At 47.2% G+C, this 26,838-nt stretch overlaps 1 protein-coding gene across 7 annotated transcripts in view; it reads left to right on the top strand.

Annotated features, from left to right (window-relative positions):
- The window catches only part of SLC41A3 (solute carrier family 41 member 3), a 38,071-nt gene extending 11,834 nt beyond the window's left edge, over positions 1-26,237 (top strand). For all 7 annotated transcript variants that reach the window (XM_024220592.2, XM_024220602.2, XM_024220598.2 and 4 more), the window contains 9 exons: positions 8,156-8,263; positions 9,761-9,832; positions 10,738-10,882; positions 14,597-14,743; positions 18,262-18,406; positions 18,854-18,933; positions 22,319-22,453; positions 23,441-23,589; positions 25,278-26,237. In XM_024220592.2, coding sequence (XP_024076360.1) covers positions 8,156-8,263; positions 9,761-9,832; positions 10,738-10,882; positions 14,597-14,743; positions 18,262-18,406; positions 18,854-18,933; positions 22,319-22,453; positions 23,441-23,589; positions 25,278-25,463 — 1,167 coding nt within the window. In that variant the 3' untranslated portion in view covers positions 25,464-26,237. The remainder of the gene's footprint in view (positions 1-8,155; positions 8,264-9,760; positions 9,833-10,737; positions 10,883-14,596; positions 14,744-18,261; positions 18,407-18,853; positions 18,934-22,318; positions 22,454-23,440; positions 23,590-25,277) is intronic.
- The last annotated feature ends 601 nt before the right edge of the window (positions 26,238-26,838 follow it).

A 26,838-nucleotide genomic window follows, 5' to 3' on the forward strand; every position in this document is an offset into this window, starting at 1 on the left:
CTGACATAAGCTGATTATTCCTTCCTGAGCTCGTACACCACAGACGAGACTGGAGAGGGGAGAGCAAAAAGGGGGTCAGGCGGGGCAAACGTTCTCTCACAGCCAGTACAGTTTTGCTGCCTTTCCCGATGGGAGCTGGGTAATAGCTGGGGTTGTAACAGGCGTGGACTCCTGCTCTCGGCGACCTTGAGGGAAACCAAATGAAGACCTGGATATTAATTGCCCCACCCCTTGGCCTTGGAACGGTGAGAAAAGTTCAATGCCCCACATGGTGGGACTACTTCAGCACCAGCTTATATATTAAACCATTGTATCAAAGGCAAGCCATGTTCTGCGAAGAAATGTAACCTGAGGAGAAAGGACACCTGTGCCTCTGAAAACACTGAGGGATTCCTGCATGGCCTGTCACTCTTTGCTCAGGGACTCTTATGCCATAGCCTGAGGAGCAGGTCTTTCTGGTTTTCGCTGAGCTGGGGGAAGCTGGAGCAGGGGTGGGATCATCAGTATTTATCCACAAACATCTCCGCAATCTTCCTTTCTTCTCTTTTAAATTCTTCTGGATGTAACATGGAGAAAGAGCTTCCGTGAGGCTCCTCGCAGTCTGAGCTCAACCAAGTCAAGCTGATTTTGGAAGATAAGCTTGCGGTGGTTCTCTGGAAGGGAGGCGGAGAAGAGGAAACTAAAGGACTGTGGCTTCGTTGCTAGGTTGGGGAGAAGTTTCGTCAAACTGTGGAGCAAGCAGCTGGGCATGTGATGTGTGTGAGCTCCTGGCTTTTTTTCGTGCTCTGCCTGTTGAATATGGGTTAACGGCATTTGACCATGGTGGTCACCCAGCTACAACTGGAGCTGTGCTTCCATGGGAAGAAACTGAGAGGTTTCACCTGCAAGCTGACCAGGTCGGCTAATGGATTTCTCCCAGAGACGTCCTTCTCCATTGCCTCCCAGATTTTCGTGCCATTCCTCTTGGCTGGTTTGGGCATGGTGGCTGCTGGCCTGTTGATGGATCTTGTTCAAGTACGTATGTGTGATCAAGCAGCTTAGTAGCAAGGGGCTAGTTTGCCTGGGTGACCTTGCATATGCATTTGTAATTTGTGTGTCTAGTAAGCACGATTAGCCTGGGCAGGACCCGATGGCAAAGAGCCTCCTCTTTGTGTCAATATGTAGGAATGGCTCTTCTTAAGTCAGAGTGTTTGGCTTCGTATTTAGCGATGGGCGGCTTGACAGACAGTAGAGGAAGAGTTCCTCCCATTCTGTGTCTAGCCACACATTTTGGGGCAACTTGTATGAAACTGCACCAGGCCACAGTACTGGGATCAAACAAATGCTACAGCATATTCATCTATTGTACGATATTCATTCTGTCCCCCAGAAAGTTCCAGGTCAGAGCTGTGGTTAACATGTTCACATTTTGAAGCAAATTTATCATTTCAGTTCTTGGATACTAGAGGTTATTTTCATTGATTATTCTTTAATCTTGAAGGCACTCAGCTATCCTGGTGATAGGCACAGAATAAGAAATAACCAGACTAGAATCTAAACATTTCTGGGCCAGATTCTGATCCCATTTTCTTGGGTGTAAATTCATCATAACTCCCTTTGACTTCAGTGGAGTTATGCTGGATTTACACTACTGTGCCCGAGATCAGAATCTGGCTCATCTAGCTTTCCTCTGTACTGGTGGCACAAATAGAAACTCAAAATTTGATCTTGTTTGGGTACCTTATGCGGGTGGATTTGCAAATCAAAATGTTGGCACAACTTCCGCTGCTTTCAGACTGTGTCCCACTGTTATCTACGGTGCTCAAAAGCAAGCTGGAATTCATTGGATTCTCTGGCACTTGTACCCCAGCAGGAGCCAAGTATGGGCATTGCTTTATTTTGGGGGTGGGGTGTGGTCTTGCTCTGTCACTTGACCAAGGAAAATAATGGTGCAAAGAATGAATTGATTCAAGAGAATATGATGTGAGGAGCAGCAAAGAAAGAATGGCTAACTGCTGCTGTACTATGCCTAACAACCCGCCTGTGCTCTGCTCCAAGGCACAGACCTACCTTTTAGTCTTACAGGAGCTCCTCTCCTTAACCATCTCCCCCTGTGCTATATAATAATACTTAGCACTTACTTATCTGCAGCCTTATCTTTCAGAGCAGGATACAGACATTAAAATACTAATCCTCACCAAGCCCTTGTCAAGTAGATAAATTGTAGGCTTCGTCTACACTAGAAAATGAAGTCAGTTTAACTACATTGGTCAGGGGTGTGAAAAATCCACACCCCTGAGTGATGCATTTAAGCCGATCTAAGTCCCTATGTAAGCACTAGGGAAAATTCTTCTGTCGACCTACCTACCACCACTCAAGGAGGTAGATTATGTACATCGACAGGATGGCTTCTCCTGTCCGCGTAGGGAGTACAGAAGTGCTGTAGCAGCTCAGCTGCAGTATTTTAAGTGTAAACGTTCCCTTAACGTAGAATGTATCCTTTGGCTTCGTTGGAAAGCAGGGCCATGTTCAAGAACATTGCTGTACCTTTGTATCTGTCTAGGTAGAAAATATATGACGCATACTTGACGCACACATTCCAACATATTGTACATGTGATATGAATACCAGACTCTGTATTTAATATATACTTAATTTATTTACACATTAGGGTCTTGGAAACTTGCACAGGATGGTGCCATGTATTAAGCAAAATAATGGGGGAAAGTTTCTAAGTTAATAGGAAAAGGAACCATTGGACAGTGGAATTGACTCCCAGAGGAGGTGGTTAAGGCATCATTGCTGCTAAGAATCAAAAATAGCTTAGAGGAGACCGTTTCTGCAATAGATTGCAGAATTTCTGACCCGAAGCGTTCAGAAATCATGAGTGGACCCTAAAACATCATGAGATGACTTAAAAATCATGAGATTTCAAAAAATAATATGTTCGGGGTGCTTTTTATTTGCGTTCTGGTCTTTGAGCCAGCAAGATTCATGTTTTCTAGCTTTTCTCCATAACCGTGAGGACTAGAAATTTACTTCCTTTTTAAACAGGCTGAGATTTTGATGAATTCATGTGACCCCAAGAGCTGTGGTCTTAAGGAAAATACCACCAGACTTGCCATGAAATTGTGAGAGTTGATAACATTGAGATTCACGGACCCCAGCGGCCCTTTCTAGCTCTCATAACTCTGACACTGTGCCCCGCCCTTTCGCAGGAGATGGTCTGACACTCAGAAATCTGTTTTAAAGGATTTCCAGTTACTGCAACAAGGTGCTTTCCAGCATCCCCTTATTTACCCTTGTCTGTGTGTGTTCACGTCTCTCGAACAAGTACCATCTCAATAATGGAAGTGGATGGTGTGTAGTGAGTGTACATGAGTTTACTTACCCTGCTCTTGTTTTGCCAAAGAGCAGCGGAGTGGCTCTATACAGGAAGCTGGAACTGGCTATATATAATTTTCAGGGCCCTACCTTGCTATAAAGGGATACGCAGAGGCACGTGCCTCCTTCTCAGTTCCTACTGCCAAAAGATTGAGAGGTGAGTTGCCACTCCACTCCATGGATTATAAGTCTGCATGGAACCCCCAAAAGCACAGGGCCGTAAGCAGTTGCTTAACAGGGTACATTCACACAGCAAGTGGTGGCTTGTGGCAGCGAGTCTCAGAGCCGCGTCTAGTGTTGCGGGGCTAAAAACAGCTGTGTACACGTTGCAGTTCAGGCTCTGAAGCCTACCCCGTCCCTCGGCTTCGGAGCCCGTGCCTGGCTGTGTACACAGCTACTTTTAGTGCCATAGCATGAGCCCAAGTCTGTAGACCCGGACTCTGAGACTCGCTGTTGCGGGCTGCCACTTGCTGTGTAGACGTACCCAGAGAGTCTTGCCACTGATTTCAATGGAGTCACTTCCAATATTTTGCAAGCTGTGAATGAGCGAGGGGAAGAAGGAAGGCAGGTGGAAAGTAAATGCCTCTGTATTGTGGCTGCAAGTGTGTTCCGATTTACTTGGCGTCCTATAGCAGCCATGGGGATGGGAACTGCACTAAGCGATGCTTTCTATTTTTGGCTGCTCTTCAAGATAACTCCTTTATTCCACTTTGCAAGCTTAGCCAGGGAGAGAGGCCACACTGTTTCTTCTGAGCATCAGCTGATCCATGGTGATAACCGGTTGGGAGAGGAAGTTGCCAGATGCACTCCATGGGTCTTTTGAGATTATAGAAAAGCAGATACAGTCAAATGAACAGCTCCCAAATCAGAGGCTAATACACCAGCAAAAAACAAGAGTAAAAGCAACTGCTTTTTTAACTGCATCCCATTTGCTTTACCAGGTTACCAGCTAAGTGATAGCAGCGGGACAGAGGAATTAAAACGTGTAGGCAAGGGAGAAATGAACTGTTCTCCGCTCGAATTTGAAATCGACTGTAGAGTCAATGAGACCTGTTCTGTACTCTGTCACCCCATTGTACATTTCCTGGAATTGTGCACCTGCCTATTTCAGGGCTGACGTTGGCACAGTGGTGGGTTCTGAATGTTAAATGATACCACATCTGAGATATATGCAAATTAATCTATTTGTACTTTAATTTAAACAGATAGAATTTGTATTGAGGGCCAATCTTCAGCTGTGCTTGACACAACTAGAGGGGCTGGGAAGGTGGCGGTAAGTCAGCTTTATGGATCCCCAATGAGTAGCCGCAAGGCTGCTCTAGGATGCCCTGACTGGTAGCAGCCCCCCAGAGTCTGTTCCTCCCTCTGGGGATAACCAGAATGGCTTAGTGCTCTAGTCATGCCCGTGATGTGCTCCCTGCACTGCGGGTGGAGTATGGCTTAGAACTGCTCTGGCTAGACACCTCCACCTACCCCACAGGAATTCGCAGCCAACTTGTTGAACCGGCTTCCAGACGGCTTTGCACTGCTAGAGAAGCACAAACCTTGCAGACCACGGGTCGGTATCTGGCCCACTATGTTCCATTAATGTGAGGAATCAAGTTTGATCCAGGAGGATTACATTTCAAGCATGAAAATTCAGGAATAAAGCTTCTCTTTCATCTTCAGTGAGATGCTGTCCAGATTATGGCCATATGCATGAAGTATTCTTCATCTTTTGTTGCTAGTAGCACATGAGATTGTTAGCACTGACAGGGATTTTTATAAAATTATTTGCTTTATGCAATGTATTATGTTTAACTTTTTCTGCTTGGATTAGTTTGGACAGTGAAATGAGGGAGGTCAGTTTTATTTTGGGTTTCTCATGAGTTTCGCTTCCTAGTTTTGTGACATTAGTGTAGGTTTGCGATACTGCAGGGGATGTTCACGTTCCTCCTAAACCTGTTTTCGCTTCACTTGGAGTTGGTGGGGAGGGAGGAATCATGAAGATGTTACTATTCTTAGACTCATTCCTGAAGTCTTTATTCAGGCATCTCTTTCCCCCCCTCCCCCCCCACACACACACACACTTGGGCTGCAGTCCTGACCTGCTGCACCCATCTGTTGTTCCAGACCGACTGCCCAATCCGGCTCTGCTAATGCACCTCAGTCCTGACCTGCCGCGCCACCCAGTAGTCCAGCCCTGAGCTTCTCCGACAGCACAGGCCAGCTCATTTCAGTTTTGATCTGTCCCCAGTGCAGATGTGAAGGGCCCCTGCCCTGCTTTTGGTCCTGTGCCCCTTTGTAACGCCACAGAATCTAGCTGGAGTATTCCACCTGGGAAGCTGTCGTCGCTGAGGACTGTTCCTCTATATCAGTGGTTTTCAATCTTTTTCATTTGCGGACCCCTAAAAAATTTCAAGTGGAGGTGCGAACCCCTTTGGAAATCTTAGACATAGTCTGCGGATGCTCAGGGGTCCGCAGACCATAGGTTGAAAACCACTGCTCTGTGTTAAAACTGGTTTCGATCTTTGTGTTTCATTCAGTTTAGATTGTAAACTCTTTGTTCAGTTTATACAGCAGCCTGCACAAGGGGGGCTAGCCCAGGATGGGGCTCCAGGCACTACTGCAGTACAAATAATAATAATTAATACTGCCCTTGGATTCCTGGCATGTTACCAATGAGACTCTCTAATGGGGGAAAAATGAAGTGACCTGAATATTGTTTTTCTTTTTTACTTTTTTTCATTTGTAATTAATTGTCCATGGACCCACAAAGTAATTCATATAAAAGATACAATATGTAAAGCGAAGCATTGCCAGTCCTACAAGGCACTCCATTAACTTAGCCTACTGTGGTTTGAAGCCTGCAAGATCCATACAGGAATCTGAAGAATACAATAGAAACTCAAGAACATATTGGTATGACAAAATCATGCTCCTTAAAGTTGGCCTGCAAAAGAAATTAAACTCTTGTGTTTCTGTCCTTGTTTGGCTTCCTTTTTATGTATAAAACCTGCAAGCTTGGGGGAGGTGGGGTGGCGGGAGGTAAAGTTATGCCTGTTTTTTTTACAGTAAGAAGATCAAGTCTGGTCTTTCCTGTTTTTTCTGGAAGACTCACTGGAAGGATCAAATGTGTACTAGAGAGAAGCTTGCTTAGCCCTTAATTAAAGAGGTGGAGGGGTGTTTGAATCTTTAACAAAGATCTCTTTTTTTTTTTTTTTCCCCCAAATGTTTTTCAAGTGTTTGAGTTAGGTGTTGACAAAATCAAACAAAAGTTAAAGACTTTCAGGTAGTATGACTAGTACGCCTTCCCCTCTCATGTTAGCTCTTAACATCCTGTAGCTTATTTTTCCAGGTCGTCACTGCAGAAGAATCAGAAGCGATGTTTTGCCCACCACTTCCTCACTTGTGGGTGTTTATTAAATTAGGTCTATTTGTGGCCTGATTTTCAACGGTGCTGAACGCCTGCAGCTCCCAGGGTCTTCAGCTGGATTAATGTCTGCTGAGATGCCAGGCCACTGACCTCTGTACGATGGTGTCAGTGGGAGATACATCCACTTACACCAGGACTGAATTTGATCCTTGTATTCCTAACTGGCTGTATTGGGCAACAATGCAATTGGAAGCGACGTTAGGAGGAATTTTGATAGTCCACCTCACAGTTTATCCCAGAATCAGATTTCCCACAGTAATTGACAAGGGGTCTTGCTGCAGATCTTGGATCAGTTTCAGAATAGCTCTGCAGAGTTCAGAAACTTCTGATAATCTTTTCTGGTGTGTCATTTCTCTCTGATAGGATCTCCTCTAGGTACAGCATGACTCTGTTAACCTCCTGAACATACAGTAGTTCAGTGCATGGCCAGACATTATCTTTGAAGGTACCATGCAGTATATTCAAATAAGTCTCACAGTATTTCTGCAGTAGACATTGAAGCCATAGTAGAATCTCAGAGTTATGAACACCGGGAATGGAAGTTGTTCGGAACTCTGAACAAAACAAAACGTTCTGGTTGTTCTTTTTAAAGTTTACAACTGCATATTGACTTAATACAGCTTTGAAACTTTACTATGCAGAAGAAAAATACTGCTTTCCCTTTTATTTTTTTTAGTACTTTACGTTTAACAGAGTACTGTATCTGCTTCTTTTTCTTTCTTTCTTTCTTTTGGTCTCTGCTACTGCCTGATTGCATACTTCTGGTTACAAATGCAGTGTGTGGTTGACTGGTCAGTTCGAAACTCTGGTGTTCGTAACTCTGAGATTCTACTGTACTTGAGATTTCAGATCATATAAAACATCACAGTTTGAAACATCAGCTTCATGTAACTCAACTCTAAGGCAATCATCGGAATATGGGGATTGCCATACTGGATTAGACCTGCAGTCCATCCAGTTCAGTATCCAGAAACCCAAAGTGGGAAGATGCTTCCAGGAAGGTCTCATCCTAATTCCTAATAGATAGAGATTGTCTTAAGCCCTAAGGCACAAGTATTTTTTATACCCTGTTCAAAATCTCTTTGTTTTGACTGTTGTGACTCTGAATGATAATAGGTACTACATAAATATGAGATATTATTAATGACTATCTGCCCAAGAGATCAGAGAATACTTTGTAAACTCAAAAATTGTTTCACCCACAATCAAATTACAGCTGCCTATGGGGTTGGAGCATGCCAGTTGTTCACAGTGCATGCCCTATGTTTTAGGACAGGAAGTGAGGGGTGGGAGCGGAACCCATATCCGGTCAAAACAAGGAGTAGGCAGAATGGTATTAGATGAGGTTGACGTTCTTCATGTTGCCTTCCTTTTTAGCACTGGGATGTGTTTCGGACAATTACAGAAGTTTTTATCCTGGTTCCTGCCCTGGTTGGCTTGAAGGGTAACCTTGAAATGACCCTGGCATCCAGACTCTCTACGGCTGTAAGTGTAAAGCTTGGGGGGGAAGGGGGGGGGGGGGTTGGGGTTGAGCAGGAAGGAATCCTTTGACCAATAGGTCCTACTTGCGCGTGTGTGCGTGTGTGCGTGTGTGTGTGTGTGAGAGACCAAGAAAGAGAGTGAAACAAAGATCCCATCCTCTTCTCTGTGTGTGTGAAACAGAGACCCCTTCCCTGCTAAGCTGAAACAAGGTGTTTCAGGCAGGGGGGAGTGTTAAATAAGGTTCATGCCCTGATTCTGCAGCTGGTTGGCTCTTAAAGGATGATTTATCCATATGTGTCCAGTTGCCAGCGTTGGAGGGTGTTGCAAAAATTGAGAGAGACAAAAGAGAACATTGGCTGTACGCAAAGTGTCTACCAGTGGTGAGCTGTGAGCTGCACTACTGAAATGTCCCTCACTATGGCCGCTGACTGTTATGGATACCGAAGCTTTTCTTCCCATCCCTGGCAGTGAGCTGTCCCAGCAGACCAGCGTGTGGATGTTCCTAAGTCCCCCCAAGACTTCTTGGGACCTTCAGTAGCTTCTGCAACTCATGGCATGATCTAGTCCCTCTGGCAGCAGCGTGACCTGTCCTTTAGGAGTCCTTTTGTTGCTTTGGGGTATGACCCTACTGCAGGTCTGCCCCTGAGACAGGCCAGGCCACAAAACCGTTTGTAAGGAATAGATAGTAACAAATGGCCCAGCTGTGCGCCGTGCACGAGGTGACAGGTTTTCTCTGCTGAGTCTGACGTGGGTTGGACTGGAATCTGAGTAGCCTGACAATGGAAGAGACTATTTGGCATCTATAGCCTGTTCCTTCCACGAGTCTTATTCTGAAGGGTGTTTTTTTTCCCTTGTGGGAAGAAGGCTGTGGGTGGTTGTTTTTTTTTTTATTGTGTCATTTCTCTTCAGTTTAAACAGCACAATCACCCCAGTGGTTTCCATCAGCAGCACCAGTAGAGATGGTCCCAGATGGTTATGGGCTCTGTCAAAGGCCACAGTCAGCCTCTCGTATCTGGAAGAAGTGGCTAAACCATGTGGCTTTTCTGAGCGTATTCCTGTCCCTTGGCAGCCCTGAGCGCCTGACGCTGTACGTCAGCGTTTTAAAGGCAGGCGCCTGAGCGGCGAGCCTGGAATTTGCACACTCGTCTGTAGCGCCTGCAGAGCTTGCACGGGGATGTGGGCGCACACGCGTGGGATCGGCTCCTGCAGACACGGTGCACGCAGCTCAGGTACCTGCCTTTGAAAGTCTGGCCCAGCGTGTCTGCTGATATCCTACCCCCCCTGCAAGAGACAAGAGCTGAACTCTGCTGCCCTTCAGAGGCTAGGGCAGGGGGATTCTCATTAATGAGAAAGGGGGAAGTGAGGAAGACTGGGGACACTGGCTAGCATGTGTCATCATGCTGACTTTAGCTTGCTCTCTCCTAGAGGGTCCAAGTGAAACCCTCTTGCTGCCAGTGCCACAAGAGCAGCCGGCCTTTCACTTTCTCTCTTGATTTCCAGGCTAACACTGGACAGATGGATGATACCCAGGAACAGTGGAAAATGGCCACCTGCAATTTAGCCCTGATTCAGGTAAGCCGCTCCACCTGGAGCTGGGAAAGGCTCCTTTCTTTTGCTAAACTGCCCTCTCAGGCTGTTCAGTCTCGGGAATTCGTACTGGGGTGGAGTGTGGAGCTCACGTCTCCTGCCAGCTGTGTCAGAAATTTATTGTTAGTGGCACAGAATCCGTCCCTATGAAAAACCTATTGATTCTAGGAGTGACGTGTTAAAATCCAGCAGTTAACCTAGAGGTTGTATGTGGTGGATCAGGGAATGTGCTTCTGTGCTGGTGGCATTTGTACTACACTATGCCTCTGCAACCCTTCCTCGTCTCCTCTCACAGCGATCAGTGGCACTTCTGCAGATGGGGAGTCCACAGCTGATGGGTAAATGCCATGACATCTGGACTTTTCAGGCCTCTGTAAGGGTTTTAAATACTTGGTTGGGATTTCTGAACCTGCATCCCATGGAGCCTTTACAGGAGGGCCCCTAAATATCGTAACAAATCTGGGGTCACCTATCACTTCATAATTATGCTGCCTACCCAGAACTTCATTGCAACAGCAAGGACAGAACTCAGAGCCTCCTGCTTCAAAAGCACAGGCCCTTTTTACTTAATCTAAAGGAGAATCTCCATTAACAATATAAGGCATATGACACACTGTGGATCCTGTAGAGGGCAATGGAGCACATACACTCTAGCCAGCTCATTACGTTCTATAGTGAGTGTTCTGATGGAATTGGGATTTTCTCTTAGAGGAAATCAGCTGGAGTTTGGCTTTCAGGGGTGCAGTTTCCTGAATGTGGGGTGGAATGATCCCCACGTCTTATTAGTGCCATGCTGGTGGTGATGAAGGGGATCGCAGTCTCCTGTGTATGTGTTCAGGGTCACTGACCCCACAGGGAACACTGCCTACCAGCTGATTTTTGCCCAACAGGTACAGGCCACTGTAGTGGGGCTGCTGGCTGCCATAGCTGCTGTCATCCTGGGAGCGATCTCAAAGGGGCACTTGGAGCTGAATCAGGCCGCAGTGCTCTGTGCGAGCAGCGTGACAACAGCATTCATAGCTGCACTCTCCCTAGGTGAGTCTCGTTAATCCCACCACACCCGGTAACTTGAGCCAGTGAGAAACCACCCTTTCCATGCACACCTGCTCTCCATGAACTGTTTGCTCCTTTCCCATCCGGGACAATGTTCAGTAGCTGACGTGAAACGATTTTGGAGTCTTGGTGGAACTTCCAGTGGTCAGGTAGCCACATCCCCAGAACGTTACTGGATTATTGAAATCACCACCACAAACTGACACCTAGGGTGGCCAAGGACTGAATGCATTGTAGAGAGAGCGCTCCCCTGGCACCTCTAGTTAGGGGACGAGGCATGCTGGTGTGATGGGGGGGAGCTTGCCCTGCTTCATCCACGCTGTACCTGTGCTGTGGAGAGAAGACTTCAGTCTCCAGGGAAAGTCCAAAAACCTCCTCATCAGCTTCCTCCTGGCACTGGCCAAGGCGGTGCCATCCGTCAGTCCAAGAGAAGGACGTTGGATGTGACTTTGGGGCCTTTTTTGGGTTCCTCATTCATGCACACATCTGCGCAGAATTCTCAAGGGCGGTGTCTACTGACTCCTTGAATGCCTTCTTGGAGCTGTGGGTGTTGTCTGTGCTCCTCCTCTCCATGTCCCTTTAAATCCCTTGTTTTGTGCCTGTGTCCTGCACCCCCGTCCCTGTTTGTTCATTTTTGTCCCCCAAGATCTGTTGATTTCTGGGTTCTGTGGCCTCTGCCGCTCCCAAAGGGTGGGCCGTTCATTTGCTCTGCCCCCAGTGCCAGTCCTCAATCATCTGGCACCATCCATCTACTATAAACTCACACACATTTGTTTTAAAGAAAGAAAAGAAATTCATTGTGTTCCCAGTGCTTTGAAAGTTCAGACAGTCTTTCCCCACTGGGATTCTCTTCAGACCAGTTAGGGCTGGGGCTCACTCCCGCTCAGGACAGCACCAAGGGGTGCTCTACGTTAAAAGCACCATCCTTCAGAGGAGCCCCTTCCTGTCTCTCCCTGTTGGTCAATCCATATATCATTTTGAAGGCCCCAGGGAAGATCTTTGAGTAGGTCCAAAGCCCGGTGTTCCATCCAACCAGTAATGCAATTCACTGATTGACACACAAAAGTGGCCATCCAAAAGTTCTGGTGCTCCATCTTGCAGTAAGATAGCCTGTAACACTCGGAGCTGAGTGTGAGTGCAGAGTGGGTATTGTAATCACCTTGCTGCCAAGACGTGTGGTAAAGTTGGTCCCACACCGTGCAAAATGCCCTGGGTTATCTGAAGTATAAAGGGTACTCTACGGCTACGCACACTGCTCTTTTACAGCATCTCTCACACACACACTTCTCTCTAGGAGCATGCCGATCTAGGGAAATATGGTATGCTTTTGACAAGGGATGGGGAATGGCTGTCAGAGCTGTCCCTTTCCTCATGGAAGGTCATGGGTAGATTAGCATGATCGAGTGTTTAAAGCCTGGAGCTGGGAGTCAGCACTCTTGAGTTCTATTCCTGGCTGCGTCTCTGACTGACTCACTTTTGGAACTTGGACAAATCACTTCACTTCTCTATCTGTGAGATGAAGATAATCAGAGCTGAGTTCTTGGCAGGCCGTTCCACAATGATGTCATTGTAAGGAGGGGAGTACTTGTGGCACTTTAGAGACTAACAAATTTATTAGAGCATAAGCTTTCGTGGGCTACAGCCCACTTACAGACTAACACGGCTGCTACTCTGAAACCTGTCATTGTAAGGAGGGTCCGGTTAAACGGTAGAGTAGGAATTCACACATCTGCCACAAGAGGGCAGGACGACATCCTTATTAGTGAGTGACTGGGCAGCAATGTGTTGTGTATCTAGGGTTACCAACCCTCCAGGATTGTCCTGGAGACTCCAGGAATTAAAGATTAATCTTTAATTAAAGATTATGTCATGTGACGAAACCTCCAGGAATATGTCCAACTAAAATTGGCAACCCTATGCAACAGCCCTGCACACATGGAGTCTTCTAAGAAAAAGAGGACAAGTCAGAGAATACAGATGTACCCAGGCCAGAGTCCAAGAACAACGGAGGTGCTTGTGCTGAGGAGCACTAGACAAGTTCTCAGAAGTTTATATAAACCTCACAGCTTTTATTAACCTCTGTTCCCCCAAAGATCTGACTGGATGTAAAAAGGAAGGATTTTGCTGACACACCTTCAGCTAATGTTAGGGTCTTTCCTAGCCACGGTGACAAGTCGCTGTTGTGTGGACATGTGCGCTTAAGGAAGCAGGTCATGTTTGTACGTCAAAGGGGAGCTAGGTGATTTGTGTCAAGGGGAGAAGGCGTAGTGGGTGGGTGTGTGCTTTTTGGGGGAGCATTGTGTGCGCGTGTTAGAGGGGAGGGGCTAGCGCGTGCATGTGTGTGAGCTGTTGTCTGGGGGGGGGTGTTCGGAAGAGTGGAGTATGTTCCAGGCACGCATGGAGACTCAGCACTTGCAGGCCTTTGTAAGCAGACACACGTTTCTGGGCCAGAGAGTGTTCTTCTTTCCTGGCCTGCGTCCCCAACACCATGCCATCAGCGGTTAGCATCGTGCCTGGGGTGGGGGCAGAGGACAGAATGCCATGGGACGCTCTAAGGACATTTGATCTGGGCTTGTTTTGGAGGCTGGAGATCAGCTACTGCCCTAAACAGTCAGAAAACACTGGAGTCAGGATGGTAAATGTGTCTGTCAGTTGACTTGCCCACGGATAAGAGTTTTGTCTGATCTCTGCCAAGGTCTCGTTTTCTCAAGTAAAGTGAAATGAACGATTGTTGCTGCTGTGAGTCTCCGAAGCGTTTTGCTGCGCTCTGTTCCGGTTGGGGCTGCTGGAGCAGGGCGCTCTCTTGTTCTCAGAGTCTGACGCTCACCTGGCCTTTGGTGTTTAGTCTTGGTCTCACCAGCTTATATTAATAAGCCAAAATTCCACCCTCGCTAACCAGCCGGAGACTGTGCCCCAGATCCTGAACTGCAGCTGAATTTTGCTTAGCACACCTCAGGATGGGGGTGTGTACGTGGCTAGGCGCTGCTTTTATACCCCCTTGATCCTGAAGCTGCCCAGCTTCCAGGCCCATTGTAAATTAGAGCAGCCCAGAGAGCTGTGGTCCCCAAGCGGCTGTTCTGGCAGCCAGGGATCGCTGGGGGAAACGGATGCCCAGCCAAGACCCTTACGCTGGGGACAGGGAGCTGGCTTATGACCTGCAGTGGCAGCCCCATGCCACTTGGGGTTTCAAAAGCAAGTAAAAAAAAAATCTGAATAATACAGAATACTGTTCTGGAAAATGCCTTTGTGCTGTGGAATCTAGATGTGACCCCAGAGCACGGCACAACTCTAGTCCCCTGCTTCTGCTGCCTGGTCTTGAGTACCCACTGTGTGCATATCTATGAATGTGCATTGTTCCCGGTCCCACTTCAAGCCAGTAGAGACTATCAGACAGGGATGAAAGCATCTGCATTTGGGCCATTCAGTGGCATCTGCACTGAGCTGTGGTGTTTGCTTTGCTGTGTATGGGCCCGTGGAAGAGCCGTGTTCTTCAGTACAGTGAGAACCCTGGGCCCATTTCCTGGGTGCGACCAAACTCCACTTGGTGCAACATCCAAGTATGGGCAAAAGCAACGTTAAGCCACCATGGGCCATCCTGGAACCAAGGCAGCCCTTGGCACAGTGTGGAGCAGTGGTGCCAACACAACAAACAGCATCATCCTCTGAGTCTGAACCCCTGGTCTGTGTCTCCCCTAGGTCTGGTGATGATCGGCGTGATCATTGGTGCGAGGAAGGTGGGGATAAATCCAGACAACGTCGCCACGCCCATAGCAGCGAGCCTTGGAGATTTGATAACCCTTTCTCTGCTAGCAGGAATCAGCAGCACCCTCTTTAAATACATAGGTAAGGTACATAGCAGAGGCCTTGCGGCTCAGCTGTCGGGGAAGCCTCCTGATAGGGAGAGCTGTTCAGTTGTGGAAGGGAAGCATCTACATTCCTGGGAATGTTAAAGCTAGACCTGACACAGCATTACAACAGGGAGTGGTCTCGTAGGCCGTGGAGGTAGAGATGGAAAAGGCTTTGTGGGTAAGTCCTATGACTGTCCAGTTTATTGTAAGGGTTTTGGGACCATTCAGTGGATATGTGGTTAGAGCAGAAGACCGGGATTCTGTCACTAACTCATTGCAACACTGGCCAAGTCACTTATGCTCTCTTTGCCTTTGCACCCCCACGTGTAAATGGGAATAATAATGCTCCCCACCTCATAAAACTATTGCGAGACTTATCTGATGTCTCAGATCCTGTGGGAGCACAAAGCATTATCATCATCTTGGAATGGGGGAGAGAATATATTCTCCTAAGAGACCCACTCTAGGCCAGTGCTGTGACTGCTGTGTTAACCATGCCCTGGAGGCAGTGACGTAGCCAGCTTCTAAGGGGCGGGGGAGCAAACATAAAAAAGGCGCCCCCCCCGGCTCCTCCTCTGGCCACGCCCCCTTGGCTCCTCCTCTGTCTGCTCCGCGCCCCCCCCCTTGGCTCCTCCTCCGGCCACCCCGCCCCTCCCCCCCCATGGCTCCTCCTGCCGTGCCGAGCCACCCCCGTGCCCCCCCGCTCCTCCGGCCGCGGCTACCACCCCCCCATGGCTGCGGGCCACGCTGCGGGCCTCCAGCCTCTGTCCCCCTCCCCTGCTCATCTGGCTGCAGCTGCTGGCTGTGCTGCGGGCCGCATGCCGCGCCCCCCCCCCCCCCCCCCCCCCCCCCCCCGCTCCTCTGGCTGCGGCTGTTGGGCCGCGCTGCGGGCCGCATGCCACACCCTCACCCCCGCTCCTCCGGCTGCTTTTGGAAAGGCGGGGGAAGCAGCTGCTTCCCCTGCACCCCACTAGCTATGCTACTGTCTGGGGGTATGTCTACACAGCAGCTAGATACCCGTGGCTGATCCATGCCTGCCAACTCGGGCTCGGGCCGCGTGGCCATTTCACTGCTGTGTAGACGTCTGGGCTCAGACTTGCCCAGGCTCTAGGACCCTGCAAGGTGGGAGGGAATCTAAACAGCAATGAAACAGCCCCACAGCCCGATCTTTGTAAGCCTGAGTCGGCTGGCCCGGGCCAGCCACAGGTTTTTCTTTGCTGTGTAGACATAATCCTAGAGGCGACAAATTGGCTAAAAACCTTGGCACCTGAACTGCTTCTCCTACATGATCCTGGAAAATGCACAGTACGTTTTTGGAGCAGGGGATAAATGTGATTTATGCTTTAATTGATGTTTGAAAATTACTAAGCAAAGTACCATGGGCCTGACCTAGAAAGAGAGAATGTTCAGGGTTGGGTTGTTTTAAAAAATAAAAAGTTTGTAACAACTAAACCCAAAGTTTCACTGAAAACTGAGAGCAGAAATGGTGAGTGAGACAGCTGTTTCCTATTACAATAATTTATTCCACATGCCTACAAATAGGGGAAACAATTGAATCCATATCCCAGAGAGAGAGAGGCTGGGGGAGGTCCAACAGTCATTTTGTTCTAGTTCTCCTATACTTCAGAAATGTATTTATTCAGTGTGCAGTTTCCCAAGATGCCGTGGCATCTGCCTACACAAAACTGGCTTGGCCTTCAGCATCTCCACCTCCAGTAATATCTCTCAGGGACTGCATTATGGTATATGTTATCACCTTATTCCATAGTGTACAAATACAGTAATGAGAGGCCGTGAAATTTAGGGGACTATCATTGCAGACAAGTAGTCCGGCTGGAGAGGATATAAATTCTGGTGGAGTTTTATTCAGCAGTGCTCTGGCAGGGGATTGGTTACATTGCGTCAGTCACTAGTGTGATATCACCCAATTGGTGGGTTTTCATAATTCCCAGTTTTCCAAAGTCTTCTGTATTTCAATGGAGGTGAGAGGAAAGTAGGACAGGACGTGTGACCCTGCCTTGATCACAGAGAAATATATTCCCTTAAGGATACTGATAAATCCTAGAAGGCCCAGAATGTTACATGCCTTTGAAAGTTACATTTTCCCCCTGAGGTATAATGCTCTCGTTCCAGTAGAGTGTTTTATAATCTTTTAAAATCAATGTGTCTCCTTCCAGTTCTAAATACTTCGGGGCTGATTACACCACCCTTCCTCGCACTGAGTAGTATTTCACTCAACAAGTAATAATCAGTGGACTGCTTGCTGAGTAAGATACTACTCCTAGGAAGGGTGACCGAACTGGTTCCAAAGGCCTGACACAAAGATTCTAAAGGGAATCATTACAGTGGGCGTTGGATCATACGTTGTAGATGTGAACATTCTGTATGTGTGGGGTTTAAAAATAAGCTAATCGCCAAATGCCCAAAAGAGCAAGGGGATATTTAGCATCTGACTCGGTTGGATGTCCCATCGTGCGTCTTTGCTTCCTGTCCTGGCTAGCTTGAGGGGATGCTGTGCGCTGTTAAACAGCTGCCATTTGCACCCCAGAAGAGGTTGCATTTCAGTGGTGGGTGAAGTGCACTGTGATAAGTACCTCCCTGTGTAAAAAAGCTTTCATAATGATAAGATATTACTCTACGAAAGTTAATGCTGCTGTCTTACATTTCTAACCTAAGGCCCTGACAATATCTTTAGGAAAATGCACGTATCGAGCTTGCTTTATATATCAGAATACCTGCAAAAAATGTGTTGCAGCAGGCCCAGCTTTGGACTTAATACAGGGAGCAGATGGAGAGCCCTGTAGACAAATTATTAGCATATCAAAAGGCCTGGCACAAGCCCCGTTGCTTGAAGGTGTTTCTGGTGCTGAGTCATGTTTGTTTTCTTGTAGGGCAGCATTTTTTAAGTACCATTCGCTTCTGAAGGTCGTTTCAAGGTTATGCTGCTGCCAAAGGGAAATGTAGCTAATAGAAATGAACGTAAACCAGCAAGTAAAAATCCTGCCCCTCAGCTGTCTGATGTATGGAGCATCAGAAAACAGCAGTTGTCCAACTAGTCTACTGCCCTGGCATCAACAATAGCCAGTGCTAGATGGTTCAGAGGAAGGGGTGAGATGCCTCCTCATATCTATCTATGGCATAACTTGCCCATAGGAAAAGTTTCTTCTTAGCCCCAGCGAGTTAGTGGTTGACTTATCCCTGAAATAAAAGGGTTTATATCCCATATACATTTCTATCCAATCTAATGAAACGGCGTGGACATCCTGATTCATTTAGCTACCTAACTTGATTTGAATCCTCCTAATCTCTTGGCCTCAGTACTGTCCTGTGTCGTTGAGTTTCACAGGTGAATTATGGACTGTGGGGGGAAAACATGAAGACTTCAGTCCCAAGCGCTGCTTCCTTTCTTTCAGTCAGTCAGAATGTAATGGTGGTGTCCTGTCAGATTTTACAATCTTATGGAGTTGGAGACATGTAAATCGCATTTAACTTTGAATTTCTTTTCCATGCCAGATGTGAAATACCTTTCGCCTCTGATCTGCGCTGTGTTTGTTATCATGATTCCTCTTTGGGTTGCTATTGCCAAGCAAAGTCCGTCTATTGCTGAAGTCCTGAAGTCTGGATGGCAGCCGGTAATTGTTGCAATGAGCATCAGCAGGTAAACCTAGGAACCACGCTTCCCACTCTCACCCTGCGAAGATCTTTCTTTCTCTTTCAGGGATAACAGTCAACCTAATCCGAGGTCCAGGACAGTGTCCAAAAAAAAAAAAATTCTGCCTGTCTGAGATTCCAGTGATAATTTATAGTGACATGGTTTTAAATTCTCTGGTCTCAGGACCTGTCATTGTTAGAGACACTTTGATGGACCAATGTCTTCCATAAAACATACACATCTGCTGCATAGTCAAATGCAACCTGTATAACTGTCATGATTATTGGTATTGTGGTAGCACTTAGGAATGCCAGTCGTGGCTCAGAACCCCACTGTGCTAGGTGCTGTACTAACACAGAACAGAAAGGACAGTTAGTCCTTGTCTCAGTCTCTGTATTCTGCACCTGGACAGATGATAGGTAATAAGCTTTCATTTTGTGTCATTTTTAACAGCATTGGTGGGCTGATCTTGGACAAAACTGTAACTGACCCGAACTTCGAAGGCATGGCGGTTTTTACACCCGTGATTAATGGTAGGTTGAGGGGGGGTTATGTTTTTGTCCTTTCACCCCCAGAGGGCTGGGTTCACACGCCAGCTCATGTTACCAAAGAACATGGTGGTCTCGTTTGGGTTTTTCTTTATCCACATCACACATTGCAGCACAATTGGCAGTTTCAGGCTATGTCTGCAGTGCAGTCAGAGGTGTGATTGCAGCTTGTGTAGACATAACCAGACTAGCTGTAATCATGCTAGTGTGGCTAAAAATAGCAGTGAAGATGCAGTGGCGTGGGCTGTACAAGTCCAGAACCCTGGGTATGTACTCGTGCTCCTAGCCTGCGCTGGGGTCTGTGCCAATCACTGCTATTTTGAGCCATACTAGGTAGGTTAAAACTAGTGCGAGTATGCCAAACTGAGCTGCAGTCATACCTCTGATTGCAGTGTAGACATGCCCTCAGATTGGGAGAGGCTCTGGAGTGGAATAGCAGGAGGTACTGCAGGTGTGACTGAGGTGGCAGAGCTGTGGGGAGGAAGCCTACATAACCCCAGCCTACTACATCTGGGGGTTGCTGTAAGTCTGTCTACACCACAATTAGACACCTGCGACTGGCCATGGCAGCTGACTTGGGCTCGTGGGGCTCGACTAAGGGGCTGTTTAATTGCAGTGTAGACATTTGGGCTCAGGTTGGAGTCCAGGCTCTGGGTCCCTGTGAGGTGGGAGGGTCCCAGGGCTTGGGCTGCAGCCTTAGCCCGAACATCTACACTGCAATTAAACAGCCCTTTAGTCGAGCCCCAAGAGCCCAAGTCAGCTGGCACAGGGGCAGCTGTGGGTTTTTAATTGCACTGTGGGCATACCCTGAGCTTCATGAGCATTAAATCACTGCAAAAATATCACAATAAAACCCATTTCCTTCCAATCCCAAATCGACATTCTGAGCTGTGCAATCAGTCCAAGCTTCTGATACACGTTGATGATCAAGATTAGCCCACTGTGGAAACAACCCGGGCTTTTGGATTGATTTATTTCTGATATAATGTTTAATGCAAGTCAGGCTCATTCTAGAGGAAACCAACATTCATTAAGAAATTACAGCGTTGTTCCATCTGCAAAGCATTTTGTCATCTAGCGGCTCTTTAAGCTGCAGTGATTCTAACACCCACAAGATGTCTTGCTAAACCTGTCTGCCTGCAGTGTAAGCCCAGGTTTCGAACTTGGGCTCAAGCCTAACCCCCCTTCAGACTACACACAAATCGCACTGACCCAGGTCCCATGACCTCCCGGGGGTGGCGGGTCCAAGCCTGAGTCAAGCTGGGACCCAGGGTTCAAACCCTGTTGCTTTGCAGTGCAGATGCTGCCCCACTGGACTTGTGCTCTGGGAGTCCACCAAAAGTATTCCACTGTCCCATGGGCCAACTTTCTTTGTCCGTTGGACAGTCAAGTTTGGTGGACAATCAGCTTTTCCCACGCTACACAAAGCGGCCATCTTTTGGGAGGGTGCTAGGAAGTTTGGGGGCTTGCCTACACTTACTGGGGAATCAACGCTGTGGCGATCGATGCAATGGTTGTCGATTTTAGTAGGTCTAGTAAAGACCCGCTAAATCGACCGCAGCTCACTGTCCCATCGACTCCTGTACTCCACCGGAACGAGAAGAGTAACCGTCGACATAGCGTAGTGTGGACCCCCTGGTAAGTAGATCTAAGCTACGTGAACTTGAGTTACGCTACTAACATAACTCAAATTGTGTAGCTTAGATCAACTTTCCCACATAGTGTAGACAAGGCCTGGGATATGGGTGGTTGGACTCGGGGCTGTATAATGCAGTGTAGATGTTGGAGCTCCAGGCTGGGACCCAGGGTTCAGCAATTCCTAACCTGGGGTTACAAATGAGTGTAGACGTTCAAGCCCTAGATTAACAAACCCAGGGTCTGCTAACTCAGGTTCTATTAACCCTGATCTTATTTTGCAGTGTAGACGCACCCTTTATGACAAACCTTTTCCAGTGCTATCAGCCAAAAAGCTATATTAGGAAATCAAATCAAAGTTATTCCATTGATCAGAGTTCATAAAAGCTAACATAGACTGCTAATTCAGAGTGAAAATTTATTGTCCCCAAATCATCTGCAGAATTAAGTGTGCCCCTGTTTTTGTGCACTCCCTATTTGCATGGGCAAAGGTGCCCATGAACAGTTTGAGGGTTCCCTTTCGGGGAGTCAGTTTGCAAATATCACCCTTTCAGTCATATTATTGTTGGATCAAGTCCTGAAGACTTTACTTGGTTTTAATTCTGGCAAATTTCACCTTCACCTTTCACCTTGTGGAACTCCTTGCCTGAGGAGGTTGTGAAGGCTAAGACTATAATAGGGTTTAAAAGAGAACTGGATAAATTCATGGAGGTTAAGTCCATTAATGGCTATTAGCCAGGATGGGTAAGGAATGGTGTCCCTAGCCTCTGTTTGTCAGAGGGTGGAGATGGATGGCAGGAGAGAGATCACTTGATCATTACTTGTTAGGTGCCCCAGAGGGAGTGAACCTGGCATTGGCCACTGTCAGTAGACAGGATACTGGGCTAGATGGACCTTTGGTCTGACCCAGTACGTCCGTTCTTATGTTCTTATGTTCAGAGAGAGAGAGAGAGAGAGAGAGAGAGTGAGTACCTGAGAAAAGAAACAAGTAAAGGCTGCAGGATTTAGCTCATTATTATTTTATCCAGTGCATCCCATTCCCTCCACCACACACGTGTACATATAGACCCATAGGCAATGCAGGATTGCTCCCTAGAATATAGTCAGTGGTCTAATGGAGAATGTAGCTGTTATTTCATGTTTGCCAGAATTAAACAATTGGGAAGGAACTAATTGCCTTTTAATTAACCAACATGGTTAGGGCTGATTCATTCTCATCTGATGCTTTCTCACTTAATAAGTGTGTCAGGTGCCTCCAAATGAACAGGATGATCACTGTCTGTTTCACTTGTGATTTAAACAATAAAGTCTCTCTAGCTGAGTCCCTCTGAGAAGCAGAACTGAGAGCAGCAGCTGCCTTTGCACCATGTGTTCCCCAGAGATCAGTTCATGCCGGCTGGACTTACATCATCGCTGGAGATCATGCAACGTTTGACTTGTCATAGCAAGCAGAAGGTCCAGGGGAGATGTTTTATATAAAACCACCAAAAAGAGACATGCATCTGAACTTTCCTCTTGCTGTGATTTTTGTGTGCTCCTAGCATGTGAATAAAACAGCACCACAATGACACATGGGTTTGGGTTGATCTTTCCTTAACCACCACCCCCACTGCGCATCTGAGCAGATGCAGGTTGGCCAACCTTCTGCTAAGTCCCTAGAGACCAATGCATCGTGTGTGCTTCTTGCTGCCACTAGGAGAGAGGCTTATGGGATTGTTGCATTTTGCACTTGCAGGTGTTGGTGGGAATCTGGTAGCCATCCAAGCCAGCCGCATCTCCACATTCCTGCACTTCTGGAGCACGCCTGGAGTCCTGCCCTACAAGATGAGGCAGAACTGGCCCAATCCATGCACTACGTTCTTCACGTCAGGTAGACAATGAACTCTAGGTGTGCACATTGCAAAACCCATCAGCCCAGTGAGAGCGCTCTTTGTCACCCTGGCTGGCTAAGGACCGAATGGGTTGTGGCGAGTGAGCTCCTCTTCCTTCTGTAGAGTGGAACCTCCAGGGCAGGGCTGAGGTACCTTGGCAAGGGGCAGGTTGAGGGAAGCTTGTTCCTACTGCCCGTGCTGTACTTGCTCCGTGAGTGGACAGGGAACATTGGCCTCCGGAGTATCTGTCACTGGCAACAAATCATTTGAAAAGAAACTTCAAATTCACTCTCCTGGAGAGTCGCCCATTGTAACTGGGGCCGTCCTAGATACCCCAGTGCATGAATTAGTAGCAGACTGTAGCACATAGTGGGGCCGATTCTGATCTCGCTGATGCTGGGAAAATCAGGGCAATGGAGATGCACTGGCACAAGCAAAATCCGAATCTGGTCTATTACTTTTAGAGGACTGGCTCATGTGGCTTTTCCGCTGGAAGTTTGTGCGCTGATGATAGGGCAGAGTCAGAGCTAGGAAAGTGGATCACAGTGATTCATAGCAGGAGCTGAGTGGGGACCGGAGCTGCGTAGGACAGCTGAATGGAACAGCTGTGGGAAGCGAAGCAAGAGGATCAGGAGAGAATCATGGAGCTGAGTATGTACGTAGAACATGGTTTTATTATGAGGTTAATGCCAGAAAAAGCTGCTGGGGGCAGTCCCAGAAGTACTTCATATGGTGATAGGCGTGGGATCCAGAAGGATGGATAAAACAAGTAGATAGTTACTCATAATCCCTAATGTTATATTAAGGAACTGAGTATCATTCAGAAAGGAGTTGTCAACAGTCCATGTCTCTCTCCTACTCCCCTGGCAGTGGTATTTAACATCCACAAATATGTCTGTGGTCATTGAAAGATGTACAGCTTTATGCTGCTTTCCCCCTCAAGCAATAACCGCTCTGGTTCATTTTAATCCATGTGTTCTCTGCAGGGGTGAATTCCAAGTCAGCTCGCGTCCTGTTCCTGCTGGTTATCCCCGGACACCTGGGGTTCCTGTACACCATTCGCCTCCTGCAGGGTGGGCACACAGCCATCACCTTCACTTTTGTGATGTTTTATCTGACTGCTGCTTTGCTGCAGGTAATAAAAAGAGCCCGGCTGAGCTGAGGGTGAATCTATCAGCCAGCAATGAAAATCCCAATCGCTGTCCCTTAGTCCCTGTCACTTCCCACTGCCACCCTCACCCAGTCTCCATAATCCCAGGAATTATTAGTGGCAGGAGCATCCCTGTGCCAGATGTTGGCTACATCGTAGAGGCTCATGTAGTTCTCTTTGTCCCACTGCAGCAGTAATAGAATATATTTAGTGGGCAAATAACTATCTCTAGTTTGTTTGCTCTCCCCTCCCCCGTTATTGCTGGTCATCACAGCCAAAGGGGAGTGAGCAGATTTTGTGCTAGGCTGATTAAATATCCATGATAATTCTGCAAGGCTGATTTCACATGCCAAAGTGGAAATCTGTGGGGTGGGGGAACTGGACTTTGTGGGTCAGAGCTACATTCAGCAAGGAGAAAACCCAGCACCAAGAGGCCTGAGATGGCGAGAGGTCCCACATTCAAAAATAACAGCCACACATAAACCTCAGACCCCCAGTTCGATAGGTTCTGCCTTTGACCCTTTATTCTTTCACTGTTCTGCCTTCCCCACCCCCACACTCCATTGTCTTACTCACAGACACGTCGCTGTCACTTACACTCACTGATGCTCTTGGTTCATTCACCCTTTTAAATGAGCCATTCTACAAGTTCATTACCTTGCAGGGTAAAAGATTTTGTTCCTCTTTTTGCTTCCCTTTACAATCAGGCTTGCAGCTGTGTGTGAATTCTTTGCCCGTGTGAACAGTTGGCTTGGCCTTGCCATCCTCAGCCTGTGTTTATATGACCCACAACCCTGGCACCACAGTTGAAGTTGTTTAATAAATAAAAAAAAAAAAAAGTTCTGCATATGCACCATGGCAAAACCACTCCCACAGTCAGAGCCAAATATGAAAATACATGCAATAAATTACAGCACCCGTAACACAACCTCAGCAACATCAAAGCTGATTTCTAGGGGACCCAGTAGAGAAGAAAACACTAGGCTTGTCCTCTTTTTAGTTGCATTATGATCTATGAAGACTAGGAAATGATGCGGGGGGAGGGAATTTGTGCTTGGTATTTTTTCTGCTTGGTTTATTCCCTTTAGAAATGCACAGTCTTGTGGTCCATGATGTGCTGAGATGTCCCTTGGAGGACTGAGAGATACGGAGTGGGAGAACTCTCTCAATATTTAATTGAATTAAAAAGGCAGTCTTTAATCTTTAACAAAAGCTTTTCCTCCAGCTGGTTATCGGGATCTTGAGTTAAATGTGAATGAAAAACAGAAAAAAATCACACAGATTTTTAAGTAGTCTAGATAAAAAAAATCACTTCTCTTTTCAATGGCTCAGGGTTCACTTGCTTGGTATCTTCGATGTGATAAAAACCTACTAGTTCTCCAGTTGACCAGGGAGACTGCCAAGAAAAATGAGGCAGACAAGACCTGAATTGCTAATGTAAAAGAGAAGCATAAAACCTCTGCCTACAGAAGTTACCTTCTACGGGTTGGCTGATTGTTTTTCCCTACATTTTTTTAGGCCCAATCCTGCTCACAGTTACATCTCCCATTGTCTTAATTGGCGGCAGGAACTCCATCCCTCCATCACAATGACTGTATTCTAGCAATAGGTACCGTATCCCTGCTGCATGCCTGTCACTCACTGACAGCTGGGTCTGTCTTCTCTCTGGGCAGGTGGGAATCCTGCTCTACATGGCTGATCTAATTGTGCGACTGGTGTGGAGGAAGGCCCTGGATCCAGACAACTTCTCCATCCCCTACCTCACTGCCCTGGGCGACCTCCTAGGCACGGGATTCCTGGCACTTTGCTTCCGCTTGGTTTGGCTCGTCAATGGGACTGAGATGAAACTGGGAAACTAACAGGACATCTGCTGCAGCATTGGCCCATTGCTGCTCCACCAAGCAAGTCTTTCAGTATGGTGCTTTAACATGGTCCAACAAGGTCGTTAGAGACTACGTCTCAGACTAAGTCTTTAAACTGAACGGGTCTGCTATCCTTGCCCACCCCTATTGACCACTGCAGTGCCTTACAGCTGTCGAATTCAGATCAAAAGAAGCAGAACCTGTCTGGACTTATCCAGCTTTGAAAGCGACCTAGCCCTCTTAAAACCGTATACTCTGTCCATGTGTGCATCTAGAAAACCAGGGGTTAAGGAACACAGGTCATATCTTGGGAATTCTGCATTTTGATTGGCTTAAAAATGTATGACTGTAACCACGTGGTAAGTAGGAGACTAATGCACACTCCATTGAAGTCAATGGGAGTCTTTCCATTGTCTTCAGTTAGTCTTTGGATCAGATCCTAGATGAGGATGTTGCAATGTCTCTGATCAGCAGTTAGAGCCCAAGTAATATTTTCTTGCCCCCTCCCTCCCCACCACATCCCTGGCGGGGGAGAATCAATAAGGACCTTAAAATTCTCTCTCCATAATTTCTGTATTCAGGGTCTCAAAGAGCATGTTCCCCATTGGATTGCAACTCACTGAAAAATCATCCAGGGCAGGGCCTGCCTAAACAAACATCTCTAACTGACACGGTGGATTATTCTTTGTTTGACAGTTTAAGGACCATCTGTTCAGTAGTTTTTATGGTTTATCGAAACACACAAATAAAATTTAAACCATTTCATAGTTTGGGGCGGGTTATGGCCATTCTTTTGTTGCTGCTAATCACTGTTTATTGGCACTGGACTAAGGAACTGTTAGAGCACTAGCACCTAGTACTGCACAGTATGGACCCTTCACAGCTTGGGCCACATTTCAGCTAGGATACATAATCCAGCCACCCTTTTAAAAAAATACCATATAGCATAGAAATGTAGGACAGGGTGGGACCTTTAGAGGCCCTCTAGTCCAGCCCCCCATGCTGAGGCAGGACTAAGTAAACCTAGACCATCCGTAGCAGGTGTTTGTCCAACCTATTCTAAAAGCGTCCACTAGGTCACACTGTTGGTTGTTGTTGATTTCTATAGAAGTCTTTGGTTGGTCGTGTTCCCCAGCCCTAAGAGAGGAAGTGTGGAACAGTGATGGAGGGCACTAGCTTGGGAGTCTAAAAACCACAGTTCAGTTCCTTACTCTGCTACAGCCCTCCTCCGTGACCTTAGGCAAATTATGTGGGGCCAGATTTTTAAAGAAATGTGGGCACCCAAAGATAAAGGTAGGCAGCCAAGGGGATTTTCAGACGTGCCTACGTGCTTTGTCTGCGAGACATTTAACGGATGCAGCAGCTGGAGAGA

Source organism: Terrapene carolina, unplaced genomic scaffold (genome assembly GCF_002925995.2).
Source record: "Terrapene carolina triunguis isolate 2854851 unplaced genomic scaffold, T_m_triunguis-2.0 Scaffold89, whole genome shotgun sequence".
Taxonomy (NCBI): domain Eukaryota; kingdom Metazoa; phylum Chordata; order Testudines; family Emydidae; genus Terrapene; species Terrapene triunguis.